We start from the raw sequence: 13,774 nt of genomic DNA, 5'->3' as shown, positions 1-13,774 counted from the left end.
TAAAGAGACCGTATCTGGCGCTTTGGCAGATGATGCCCTTTGAAAAAAGTTGTTTTACTTTTTTTTTGCATTATAAATGTGTTAGTTGTAAAATGTAATATTCTTAGAAAATACAGAAAAATACAAGTAAATTTTATAAAATAAAGAAATATAATCTACAATGCAGCCCTTAAATATGCTGGGCTATTTCTACTGCATCTATTTTTAATAGAAATCCTCAGTTTTAACAATATCACTACGAAAGCCCATGAAGTGATCTGGAGGGGAGTGCATCAAATCAAATTCCACCTTCAAATCAAAACCGACTGGCTCCTTCTTGCTTTTCCTAGCCTTGATGACCTTAAAGGAGAGAGAAGAAAGAACACAATGAGACCCAAGGGGTTGCACTGAAGGTCTGCTGCTCTTCTTCCTTCCACCCGCAGTGTGTCTCCAGCTCCGTCAACACCCCATGTCCTCTCTCGGAGGCTGCTCACTCTCTCTCCCATCTCCTGCACTGCACCACCTTCTTGTAAGCCCTCCTCATCTGGAGCCTAAAGGAGAGATTTCCTGGTGCCCCCACGGGTCCATTTGAACAGCTCCACAAGGATGGTGAGGAGGAACTGGGAAAGAAGGGGAGTCCTCACTGGAGCAGAAAAGTGACAGGAAGCAACAAAAGGTAAATATTTTAATTATTTGCACTCAGTTTAATGTTGATTAGTGCATCAAGAATTCCATGGTGGACCTCCGTATGTGTGTGTATGTTCCTATGTGCCCGAGAAAGACAGTGTGGTGTCCTGCGGGCCAAGATGTGTACTGCACGACAGTGTGGTGCCTTTGGCCCTAAGATACAGTTATTCAAGGTCCTGGGACCCCCTCGGTCATTTGTGTCTGGCATGTGCTCGGTTGACCCTCTTCTTCGTTAAACTTGTTTTGATGCTTATTATACACACTTTCCATTTTACTGCTGAACTCTGTGCTCATTTCTTTTGTTCCTGCGTGGTATACTTCCCCTCAGGCCACTCTCAAGGACCAGTTTTTCCCAAAGCTGCACGCTTATGTGTCTGATCTGCCCACTGAGCCCAAGAATCTGACTCTGGAGCCAAAGCCCCTGGGCCTCGGCTGCAGCAGGTACAGGCAGTGCCAAGTAGGGCTATCGCCTACCTTTCAATGATAGTGATAATCAGTATCTCCATCAATGAAATGGGAATAACGACTTCAGTATCTTCATCACTGTCTCAGTGCCGAGCACACAGTAAGTGCTCAGCTAAGTGTTTTCTGATTCGTTTAAATATACATGTTGTTATGTTATTATTTCTCTTGGGCAATATCATTCACACCCATGACTTGAAGAATTATCCTTAAACTGCCAAGTACGGCTGTTGCTTGCTGTCCCTGTCTCCAAATTTGGCCTCTCCCTAATGCATCCCTCCAGAGAGTTACTAGTCTACGTTTTGCCAAGATGTCAAAGTCATCAGGCATTCTTCTGCATAAAATTTTTCACGTGGTTACTTGTTTTCACAGTGAATTTTCCATGTCCGTTTATTTCTGACAAAAGAAGTACACCAAATACAGCCCCTGACTCCTGTTTTTACTCTCTGGCCTCATCTTCCATCCATCTCTACATCTATGGCGTTTCGGTTGTACGTAAATCGTGTTGTCTCACACTTTTGGGGATACACACGCATCATTTCTTTTGCCTAGAACTCTTTCCAATGTCTACGTTGCTAAGAAAAATAGTACCTACTGCAGACTGATTTCCGTTTTGGTGTTCGGCAGCTAGATAATGCGTATGGTCTCACTTAACCATGCATGGTCTTACCTCCACCCAACGACGTAGAGACTGTGACCCTTTCAGAGGACCAGTCAAGCTGCCTCCCCAACGTCAGGCCAGGATTCCAATCAGGTCTGTCCTATTCAAAGCCCTGCTCTCAACCATTATGAGAAGTAGCCTCCCTGCCTTCCTAATGTCTTCAAATATTTCCTTATTTAGCGTAAGTATCTTATCCTTTTGAAATCTATGTGAATGTCATTTCCTCATAGCCTTTTAAAAATCCTCCACTTAAAAATGAATGCAAGGCATGGCTGTGTTCTCCTCCCACCCGCTGGACTCTTATGCGTCCAAAAACAGGAATCTGGTGCTCTCAAAACCTAAACAAAATTATTTGCCTCTATTGGCAAACTAAGGTTCCTCTATCCAGTTCCCACCTGGATGAAGCTGTGAGTTCCACATGTCAGTTTCAGCTTCTGGTCAATTGTTTTCAGCTGAAAGCAGAAGAGTCGAAGTTTATCTCCTTTCTCACACTTGATGTTGTGCCATCTCTCGGTCCCCACGACCTCCATCATTCCTGTATTATCCTGTATTTCATATACTGTCGTCTTCCTATTCACTTTTTTCTGCAACAGAAATGCGACATTCAGTTTCTGAAGTCAGAGTAGTGACTTTCATATGTATGAGGAAGCACCTGGTGGCACAGGAAATCCAAGACATAAAAAAGCAATTATAGGGCACAAATACACACACAGCTTCGGCAAGGTCTTATCAGAGAACTTTCCTTTTATTATCCTGCTTTTGTATTTTCTTCCCCTTTCTTGTTCTAGATATTTTCTATCTGGCAATTCCAGAACAATGAGTTTTCTTCCTATTTTCTACTGCTTCACCGCAAGGGAAGCATTGATTCCTTAAGACAACTGGAATCAGAGAGAGGCATCGGAGCCCTGGTGGACTCCTTTAGCTCCTGTCCTTACGCAGAAAGGAATGGACATGACCACGACTATTCATCAGCCGATTATAAAGAACCTATATACCAAATAAGGTTCCAGTGACTCACTAATTCTTTTTTCAACCTTCTCCATTTACCCATCCTTCTCCAAATCTTACCTCCACTGACCAGGATCCTGCAGTTCACTTTCTTAAGTTATAACTCATCAATTCTATAAATACATTTTTAACCATAGTCTCTGAAAGACAGTGTAAGAAAGGAATGGAAGTAAATTAAGGGGCTATCCTGGAAGACAGGCATATGGGGCTATGAAGCATATAAGATCATATGAGATCCTATGAGATACCAGGGGAGTTCATGACAGTCTGTAAATTCTGGGGAGAACAGAATGCATCATACTAACCAGTACCCTGAATTTGGACATGACATATCAGTAAAACTGTCCATGCCATCCCTCCCCCCTTTTGGGGATATAATGGAATTAGATTGCCATGTCTTCCAAATATCACACAATATGAAACCTTACTCTTCAATAAATTGTTCATAAATAATGTGTTAAATAAATAGGTTAGAGGAGACAGCCTTGAATGATTATATTATTTACCTACATGTTGAAGGTATTCATACGTAGGAGAATACAAGCCAATATATTTATTACTCTGAATATGTGTCACAGCCAGAATTAATCTTTGTTAGGGCAATCTATTATTCAAAGTAAGAAAAAAAAAGATGTATACAGTTGTGGAGGAGCTCAGGGATACAAAAATATGAGCATGTGCATACTCATTTATACCCTGTGCTGTCCTTGCTCACGGAGGTCGAAAATAATCATTACTGGTGAAATAGCAAGGTTTCTAGTGACTCGTTTTTCAAAGAACTTGCATGAAGGTATCTCGGGTAGAGGACTATCAGGTCACCAGTCCTGTTTCCTGCTGTGTGGCACACTTGACCACCTATCTGTAGTCAAGAGAGTGGGCTAGGAGCCGAGTTCCACGCCTGAGTCAGTACACAGAGCTTGGCAAGTAAAAACATTCAATTTCAGGTGTGGACAGAGAAAATAAAAACAATTTTATGGGATTACCTCATGTAACAGAAATAAGCCATACACAAATGTTCCCGATGCTTGCTTGTAAAGATTATCGATCTTGGGAGTTTCATTTGCTCTTTTGGTGATGCTGTTTGGCACCACGATCAATTGGAAAGGATCGGCTTCGTACACAGATGAGGTTTTGTTTATCTCGAGGATTCCTTTGCATTCATAGTAATCTGATATGGTAATGATATTCTCTTTTGTGAATTTCTCTTTCAGGTTGCTGTTTAAAACCTTCACATGGAAAAACTGACTGGGAGTGGCCACTGTAGCATGAAACATTCTGCTTCTCCCGTCTTCTGGGGACTCGTATTCAAATGGCTCCGTTGCTTTCAGTACCAGGACAGTCAGGGGGCCCTGCTGAAGGACACGTCCTCTAGGAGCAGCTTGATGTTGGCCCTTCATCATCTGGTTGTGTGTTGGACAGAAACAGGGAAACAAACTTACAAGTCTGGACAGGGAACACCAGCCAGGTCATTTTCTCATGCATGAAACCTTGATTATAACACCGGGACCACAACGACCCTCACAGATATTTGGAGCTGGAGCCAGGCTAGAAAGGAATTGCCTAACAGAAAGGAAAAGCTAACGAACCAGTAGCTTATCTAGCAAAAGTATAAGGTAGCAGACAGTGGCCTAGGAGTCCAGACACCCTCACTTCAACAGAAGCGTCTTTCTGAATTAAAGCCAGATCCTCCCAAGAGCGGCACAGAACTGTGGATGACCAGAGCGTTGCCCTCAAGTACCAAAGGAACAGGTTCAGATATTTCATTCAAATAGATCCTCCACCCATTTAGTCTTAAACGACTAAAGGAAAGTAAAAAGTGTGAACAAACAACGCCAAGAGCGCTGCAGGTGGGGACCAGCACCCACACGAGCCACAAAGATTCAGGGTTCTCGGTGTATCTGGGGCCATGGTGAGGGTCCAGCTCATGTCATCTCTGCACAAGAAACAGTGCTGTTAGTGGCTCCAAATTCCCTATTCTACTTGGCTCCGTAGAGGATATGTGCCCGGAACCATGTAGCCACAACGTTTCTCTAACAGAAAAAAGGAGGACAGGTGTGTTCACCTCTGATCCCCTCTCTCACCGTGGCCTGGTCTGTGTGAGCAGCGGCCGAGTCCTGTCAGGAAGGGGAAGCCACCCCCTCTGCGCAGGAAGTGTGGCGGGCAGGGATGGGTGTTGGGGTCCCAGAACATGCAGGGGCATGGAGCCAAGCCATTTACCCCCCCAGTCCGGAGGTACTTAAGACGGGTCTGGCCTGGGGTAGTCCGCACGGCGAGCGCCGTCCTACTTTATGTGGCTGTGGCTTCTCCTCATGGGACCAACAAGGGAGGTCTTGTTACGCGTAACAAGGGAGGCCCCTTTGCCCCAGGGAGCTGGGACGCCTGCGACGGACAGCAGGGGCGGCCACCGGGCGCGAGGAAACCTGGCAAGGATAAACGGGCAGCGGTACCTCGGGGAAGGCAGAAACGAATGGAGCTGAGGACGAGGTCTGGGGCGGCGGAAGAAAGCCCACAGCTGCCGACGTGCTGGCTCCCGAATGGCAGACCGGCAGAGTCTGCGGCTGGAGCCCCTTGTTCTTTTTTGCCGCAGCCGTTCCTTTGGCGACAGGTTTTCTTTTCTGAAAGTAGTTTAACGTTCCTGTTAGCGGTTTTCAGCACTAAGAGAAGCACCGCACAGTTTCATTACTTGGCTGCAGGTTCCTCCTACAGGGAAAGGTGGCGTCCTGGGAAACTCCAGGGTGTCGCCGGCTGTCACCTAGAGGCAGGCAGTGGGGGAGAGGGGGCAGGGCTGACAGCCCACGGGGGGGGGGGGGGGATGTTCACGGTCGCAGACAGCCCACTGCTGGAGCCGCCCCTGCGTTGGGACGGGAAGAGCTCCAGCCTCCTGAAAATCGGGGTGCGCCAGGGTGCGCGAGTCGCGTGGCCGGCCTGGCTGCGAACTCGTCCGTATAAAGGAGGGGATGTCATCACGTTTATGTCACGGAAACGTTCTCCACGTTTTTGCCTGGCACGAAGCAGATGGCCCGAATGCCTCCATTTGGCAAATCTGCGCTGATAGAACACTGATAAAGAAGCAAGTGCCTGGCAGAGCTCCTTCCTCGGGCCCCCGGAAGCCTCCTGCCCCTCCCCAGGCTTACCTGAGACGCAGTGGTCCCCTCCGCTCTCTCGCACAGCACAGCGCTACTTGTGGTGGGGGCAAGTGCCGTGGGACCCACCCTTGCCTGTTGCGGCTTTTTCTTTGGAGTTTCTTCTGTTGTCTTCATTTTCTTTGCAACTGATACAAAAACAAGGAGGACGCAATGAACCCAGAGCTGAAGCCTTGTCAAAGCTAAGTCCTCTCAGCTCCCGCCGCGGATCCAGGTCCCCGCGAGTCTGCCTGTCCTGCCAGAGCCGGCCTGGCCCGAGGGGACCCACGGCGCGACCACAGGCTGGGAGACTGCGACCTGCTCCTCCGTGGTTTCCAAACTCTCTCTCCCGGCAGCGAGCACCTCCTCCCCATCCTCTGGATTCCCAGGTGCTGCCATCCCATCCTTTCCCACGCCTGTTCTCCCATCATTTCCTTAAAAAAAAAAAAAAAAAAAAAAAAATCCAAGGTTTTCATGATACTGACTGCTTTGGTCAAGTTCTTCAAAAGATCTATTAAAATAACAGAAACCAATGAAAGGAAATAGGATACAGATCGGTGAGGTGACAAAATGGCGACATCGGCCTTTGGGTTTTTTAAAATTTTGTTTCCACACGGTGATTTTACCAGGGGCACGTCGTCCGCCTCTCTGAGAGGTAGGTTTTATGTTAAGCACGCTGTACCTTTGCTACCAGAAGGCAGATGATCATGTGGCAAATAGTGTTACAATAGGCACATTCATTGGTTAAACGTAATTATTTTAAAATAAGTGACTATTTTGTGATTTTCTAACATTTCCAAAGCACTGGAAGCCTCAGGGTTTCATGGGCTCCCTCTATCTTTCATTCTTTGCCCTCACGCCTAACACAACCCCCAGCATAGATCAATCAGTCAGTCCCCTTCCCGGGAAAGGGAACGTCCAGGGCTGTCAGCTTGTTGGCCCCTGCATCCTGCATGGTCACCGCTGCTGAGTCATGCACTGGCAAAGGGGGTATGCCACCCTCACCAAGTGCTCTTCTACTCAATTTGGGGAGGGGGGGGGTCAGGGTGGAGCAGTCAGGTGTGGGATCTTCCTTATTACCTTTCATCTTCTCATTTCTAAGTTGCTTAACAATGTCCTTAAGTGGTGGCATGTCCTTGAAGAGGTCTATTAGCTTGTCCACACAGGCAGCCCCTGGGAACTTCTCTTCCATCAGGTCAGCAATCTTGACCTTGTTATATTCTTCTTGCATGTTTGAAGTCAGTCCCAAGTCACGGGCCAGGAGGGACTTAACTATGCTAAACTGGTAGTCATTGATGAGCTCCAGTCCTTTCAGCAGAATAACCCTCTTGTACTCACTCCCCATCTCTCCAGGTGTGGCTGAGCCTGCAAGAGAAAAATACCATACGGTGTTACACCTTTCTCCAGAAGACTTGAAAGTCGGGCTGTGTCTGTGTGAGTGAGTGGCCCATGTCAAGGTGTCATCCCTGAGTGTGTGTGACAAAGAGGAACTTCATTTCCAGGTGTGTCACTGTGGGTTGAGAACTGCTGTATTCGGGACTTCTAAGAAATTCTTTCCTTTTAATAATGATAGTTGAGTTGGGTTAGGGGGTGGGTGTGGTGGCAGGAGGTCGGGAAAGAGGCCTTGCTGTTGCCCCGTGTGGAGTGTGGGCTGTAGGGGGTCAGAGTCCCCGCTCCCTCCTCCCATCCTGTGTTGGGGCTGAGGTCTCTCCCTGGATGTCCGCCTGCTGGCTCTGGACTCTGCCACCTCTCACTCCCTGTGACTGTCCTCCCACCGTGCCCCTCCCTGCTGGGTACCAGCCCAGCACACCCGACCCTTCCCTAGTCAGCCCTTCTCATGTCCTCTCTCCCTGGGGCTCGGGCCATGTTCTCCGTGTCCTCTGTGCCCTGGTCTACCTGCTCTCTCATGCAGAACTGTAGCCCTGATTGGCCAGAATTACTTAAGAGTTGCTTGAATTTCCTCCTCCCGGCTAATTTCTCTACTCAGTTATCTCTCCATAAGCCATACTTCTAGCCGTCTCAAAATCCTTCAGTAGTTCCCTGTTTTCCTTAGGAAGTACTCCTGGATATTTAGCCCGGCTTGGAGGCCTTGAATAATGTCTCTTCCTGACTTCTGCCCTTGTCCATGTTTCATATTTAGGTCCCAGAAATATGCATTGCATCGTGCTATGTCAGGCTCTCTGTATGGAATGTACTTCCTCCCCCCCCCTTTTTTGGAAAGGTAAATCTAGAGAATCCATGGTCTTCATGAAACTAGTATAATGTAACTTCAAATTCTGTCAAATTATGTACATGTGCAGAGGTGTTCAGCCCAAATCCAATCATATTCTTATGTTGGATATTTTTACATAGTATCCTAAACTCTGAATCTAATTCAGCTTATGAAAATCAGTATTTGTGAAAAATGTCACTTTTGTCATTTTTTTTCCTCTCGTATCTTCCCCCAACACATGACTCAGTAGGCAGAAGATGACTGTTAATAGCTTAGACTATGGAGTTCAGAAGACTTAGCTCCTAGAATATAATCATGTGACCACATACTCCAATGTCAGTGAGTGATTTGTAAGATGAGATCGAAAGCCGTCCCACAAGAAGACAGAATGGATTCAGAAATAGAAGTCAGAAAATGCATGTGAGACCTCTCAGGCCACAGGTCAAAGTGTCCACACCCACATGCTGTTTGTTGTTAAAAGAACAAAATATAAAATGAAAAGGAGAAAATATTGAAAGAAATAATGAGATACACTTCCTGGAATTAAAATAACATGAACATTCTCAGAGGGATTGGCCAGTAGAGTGCCAAATAGGAGAGCAAAGGAAAAACCCGCATCAGGACATAATGTAGAGGAACTGAAGAATATCCAAAGTAGCAAGAAAAATTTGACTTCCAGAGAAAAAGAGTAGATCACTTACAAAGTTTCAAAATCAGATTTTCAACAGCAAAACTGGCATGGAGTACCTTCGTATAGTATTTCACCCAAATTCCATATCTGCACTATTGAAATCTCCCCAAATTGTGAAAACAAAAGTTATGTGGGTGTGTATGACTGCACATGTACGTGTGTGTATCAATTTGATGACAGATTTTGTTAGAAAAATATCTGATGTGAGATCTCAGGAGCCTGCGTAGATTTTTTTTTTTTTTTTAATTCCACCTTAATGCAAGTTCTCCCATGTCTTCCTGATGTGGTTTTGAGCAGAATTGCTGGGTCTCGGAGCCAATGGCCAAGAAAGAATTCTTGAGACGTCTTTGGTGCAAAAAGGTGGTTTTATTAAAGCACAGGGACAGAACCCGTGGGCAGAAAGAGCTGCTGCACCCCGGGGTTGTGAGGGGTGACCCATTATATACTTTGGGGCTGTGGGAAATAAAGATAAGGGAAGTTCAAGGGAAGTTCTCGAAAAAAAGGACTTTCATATGCTAAAGAAGACGCACAGGACACTGGAGGCCTATCTACTGTTAAACTAAGGTGGTTTTTCCCTCTAGCAAAGCAATACCTATGCTCTCTGCCTGCCTCAAGTATCTGTCAATGGGCTGCAAGTTATAAGCACATTTAATTGTATCTACATTTCCTTTTGCCTTTGTCTCCCACAACATTGCTACACAACCATGAGTGCCTGTGAGCTGAGTCAGGACTCAGATCTTACTCCATCATCTATATGACACACAAGATGTGGTGTGTGCATTAGACAGCCTTTCCTAAGTCACTCAAATTCTGAATTTCAAAACTCATGTGAACCTAAATGTTTCAGAGAGGCATTGGCCAATAGAAATTGAAGAAAAAATAATTTTGGAAACCAGAATTTTGTATCTAGCTCAAACGGCTTTGAAATGCAATGTACTACAGATGAATCTCAGATACTGACCAACACGGTAAACAGATTTGCAACACAAAGACACCAAGGAAGCAGTGTTTTGGAAACAGTATTCCCCTGGAAAATAAAAGAGGTCAGGAAAAAAAAGAAAGAAAAAAAAAAAAGCTGCTGACAAAAAAGAAAGAGAGAACAAGACCTTGATTGACTCTTTCAATATTTTAAAAATAAATAAGGCCCCAACTGAAGAGAAACAAAACAGGAAGTAGATCAACATGGTGGGGTGGACAGGGAAGAAAGGATTTGTGCTTACTGAGCTACTAGCCTGTTAGGAGGGGTTGGAGATAGAAATTTAAAATTATTGGCGAAGAAGAAGAAAGCACAGAATAAACACTATAGGTAAACGTTTTAAGTCAGTCAAAATACAACACTTCACCTAATGTACATAAAGGGATAAACCACTAAAAGGCAACATTTCTAAAATGGAGTTAAAAAAAATCTACGTATGTATCATTGACAAAAAGTAACTCGAAGTTTAAAAGAAAATTGTTGCAGAGGCTCTACATGGAAACATTAGAGAGCAGACAGAGTACCCGTGTCAGTGTAGAGTTAAATAGACCTTAAGACAAAGACTTTAATCAGAACTAGTTTCACTGCACAATGATTGAAGGTTTACCTTCTAGAAAGATGCAACAGTTTTAATTATGTATTTGCCTAAGAGTAATAAATACATATTATTTATTATGAACTTTTGTTATTCATATTATTATGAAGAGTTATGTAGCATATTTCTCACTATAGATTCATACATATAGGTTAACAATTGAGAGAACTACAAGGAAAAATGGCCAAAATCATGATTATAGTTTGCTTCTAGCATATGTTAGTTACTGAACAAAGCAAGAAGAAAAGCAGAAAATACTTAGAAAAGTTGAGTAACACTGCTCAGCTTAAATAAAAAGCTTGATCTAACACTTGGGAAATTCCGAAGCTAATATTTAAAATGTTACATTTCTCTCAAATGCACATGAAATGTTTGTGTACCAAGCTCTGCAGAAAGACTAAAGCATTTTCCAAACTGTGGCTACAGATTTGTCTCCAACCACCTCTTTTCTACAAACTCCACCACCGTTTGCCTCAGCCTTTGAGGAACCCGGGGAGTGTGTCTGCCAGGACCTGAAATGCTGGCCCGCCATTTGAGGCACAGCGGACCCACAGGAAAGCGCTAGGGCACCATGTGTTTGAGTGAGCGTGCCCATGAACCTGAGAAACGCTCTCCTGTGTGTGTATGTTCTCATGTTTTGTGAAACTGGGATAATACCACAGAATATAGTTTTCTGTCCAGATGTGTTTTCTTACTTAATATCATTGCATAATACTCTTCCATCCCACCATCCTGTGCCCTACCCCAGCTCCCACCACAGCCGCCAAGTTCCCTGGGCCCGCTCCAGGCTAGAAAGCCAAGGCCCGCTTCTAAATATCAACTCGTGCTATAAACACCCACAGAATGAATTTTAAAGCCGCAACAGTCAAAGATACCTGTTATCGTCCCATGTAGTGGAAGGATTAGGAAGAAGGCACTGAGATTTTCACTTTTCAGTATACAGTTGATACCGGCCCCACTCCCCATCCCTCCCCCCTCCCCGAACGACTCAAAAACTCACTGGCCTCCTGTGATCCTGTGATATCAAGGAGGTACCCGCATCTCCTCTACAAAAGTCCTGACCGGACTCACCTCACTGAAGATTCTCCCCAGTAGTCCGGATCTCGAGATCTTCTTCAGAAAGGTAGCAATCAGTATTTGCTTGACTTGAGTAAGAAGATAAACCAGTAAAGCTCTCAGAACCTGAACTGCAGGATACTGCAATCTTCTGAAATGCTAAGAAAATAATTTCTGAGATAAGAAAACGGCAGTGGTGAGCATCACAGAGTAGCCACCCCCCGCTGCCGCGCCTTGAGTTCAGCCCGGAGAGGCAGAGATTACGAAACTTCTTCTGAGACTCCTCCCATCCAGGGCTTTAGCTCTGTGTTTCCTTAGAGGAGCTGAACAGCTTTCTCCTACACATCTTAGACACAATGAAAAATCAGAGCTAAACTATCACTTATTTTATTTTATTTTTACAGATGTCTGAAAGGAGTTACAACATTAGAACTTTCTGAACCAGCAGACTTCAGTGTGGGTCAGTAGATGACAGAGCCCCTTAAGTGAGGCTCGGAGACCATGAAGGAAGAGTGAGTCACCAACCCCAACTTCCTCCCTTTCTGTTCACATAGCAGCCAAGGCAGGAGGAGATCTTGGGGGATTGTTCACGGGTAAACACAAGTGACTAATAGGCTCATATCATTACAGCAATAACTCCTTCAAATTCTGGCAGAGCAGGAAGCTTCTAGAAGAGCTGAGGGCCCAGTGAATACTTTGTCTACAGTGTTTTTTCTGTATCTTACAACAGATACCATTTGGAGAATTGTAACCCTGAGACATCAAATAAATGGAGCCAATCAGCATCTAGTATGGGGGTAACCCACTGTCTGACTTGCAAGAAGGAAGGGGCCATGAAATGAAAAGGAGTCCCAAAGACCAGGGCATGTGAAGGGAGAAGAAAACTGATTGAGTTCATTGAAACCAGGTTTGTGCAGGAGGGAGTTGCAGTCTGGGTTTGAAAACCTTTGAATATGCAGGAGTGAGTCGGGCAAAATCAAGGAGAGTCTGGCAGGCGCCAAAAATACCAGCAGGTTGTCATGACTCTTCATTACAGACTTTAGTGCTGCTTATGTGGATGCCTTGAGCTCTCTTAGGAGTTGAGGGACATTAGGGAGGTCAGAGGGCCCCAAACTAGAGACCAGGAGGCAGAGGACAGAAATATCCATGATTCAGGATGTCTTCTTTTCCCTGTACTAGAAACTAACTTATGTGGGGTGATGCCCTCCATTGTTTCTCCAGGAGCAAACACACAGGCTACTGGCCCAAACAAAGGGAAGTCGGAGCAATGCTCCTACATCTTTACAGTGTAGTTTTAGAATGTTGGTGAGGTCCCGAGCTGACGGCCAAGAAAGAATTCTTGGACATCTTTGGTGCAAAAAGATGATTTTATTAAAGCAGGGGACAGGACCCGTGTCCTGGGCGCAAAAAGCACGGCTGCAGTGGGGTTGTGAGGCGTGACTGATTGTGTGCTCCGGAGTTGGGGGGTGAGGACAAAGGGAGGCGTCCAAGAGGACTTTGATATGCTAAGGACCCTCAGGGTACTGGAGGCCTGGCTATTGTCAGGCTAAGGTAGCTTTTCCGTCTAGCAAAGCATTAACAATAAGACAGTTGGGAGTTTCCTAGAGGAGTGCTATTGTCTTCCTATCTCAAGTCCTTGTCTATAGGCTGCAGGTCAGAAAGAAATTTAACTTTGTTTACATTCCCTTCTGCCTTGGTTTCCCACATCACTCCTGGAAGCTGGGGGGGGCGGTGGCGGGGGCGTGATGTTAGGGCTGTAGGAAATTGAGTTATGGGTCTCTGAAACTTAGCCTATTGATAAGAAAGCTTTTTCCTTGTAAATCACTAAGACATTGGTAAACCGAGGGAGATTCCTGTCTTGCTAGACTGTGACCTCTGTTAGTTAACCATTTGGTTTTTTTTTTCCTTCCGTCCCCTAGCTTTAGGGCAGCTGGGAGTGCCTGAGGAATGTCACACAGATCCAGGGGGTGGGGTGGGGGTCCCAGGGTGTCAGCTTGTGCTTCGTCCTCAGCTTGCTTTCAGCTCCCTCATCACATCTGTGCACTTAGAATTTTAAAAGCTGCACCAAAGAGATGAAAAACAAATATGCCTTTTCCCTGACTCTTAGTCAGTGGTCCAACAATCAGTGACTTGGGCCATTCTAGAGATACACAGTGATTTATCAGGCTCTCAACCCACTAAAAAGAACCAGGGTTCCAGAATTTGCAAGGCTTCATTGTTGTAATGGTATCGGCCAACTGGGAAATGAAAGAACTCTTAGTATTGGGAGGGTGGCAGGGGAATGTCTGGAAAATGTGTGTGACCTCCTGTCATCTCAAGTCCTAT

General features: G+C 45.3%; 1 protein-coding gene across 2 annotated transcripts; it reads right to left on the bottom strand.

Annotated features, from left to right (window-relative positions):
- Positions 1-36: 36 nt before the first annotated feature.
- Positions 37-11,688, bottom strand: LOC112819058 (myeloid cell nuclear differentiation antigen-like). Of its 2 annotated transcripts, none has more exons than XM_025866090.2 (7): positions 11,465-11,687; positions 7,000-7,284; positions 5,932-6,068; positions 5,245-5,412; positions 3,781-4,197; positions 2,185-2,373; positions 37-339 (listed from the first exon to the last, which is right to left on the bottom strand). In XM_025866090.2, exons 2-7 carry the CDS (start codon positions 7,262-7,264, stop codon positions 205-207), a joined length of 1,311 nt encoding a protein of 436 aa, XP_025721875.1. In that variant the 5' UTR covers positions 7,265-7,284; positions 11,465-11,687; the 3' UTR covers positions 37-204. The 2 variants fall into 2 exon arrangements, with proteins under 2 accessions (XP_025721875.1, XP_025721876.1); XM_025866091.2 differs by lacking the exon at positions 37-339 and adding an exon at positions 394-622 and having other exon boundaries at positions 11,465-11,688.
- Positions 11,689-13,774: the final 2,086 nt, after the last annotated feature.

Source organism: Callorhinus ursinus, unplaced genomic scaffold (genome assembly GCF_003265705.2).
Source record: "Callorhinus ursinus isolate GAN/ISIS: 27379988/994484 unplaced genomic scaffold, GSC_fseal_2.0 scaffold723, whole genome shotgun sequence".
NCBI lineage: Eukaryota > Metazoa > Chordata > Mammalia > Carnivora > Otariidae > Callorhinus > Callorhinus ursinus.
This window is presented reverse-complemented; position numbering and strand designations above follow the sequence as displayed.

Coding starts and splice junctions, on each gene's coding strand:
- LOC112819058 (XM_025866090.2), bottom strand. CDS start 7,264: ATGGGGAGTGAGTACAAGAGGGTTATTCTGCTGAAAGGACTGGAGCTC. Junction 6,069..6,999: donor TAGAAATGAGAAGATGAAAG/GTAATAAGGAAG, acceptor TTTTTGTATCAG/TTGCAAAGAAAATGAAGACA. Junction 5,413..5,931: donor AGGGGACCACTGCGTCTCAG/GTAAGCCTGGGG, acceptor AACTACTTTCAG/AAAAGAAAACCTGTCGCCAA.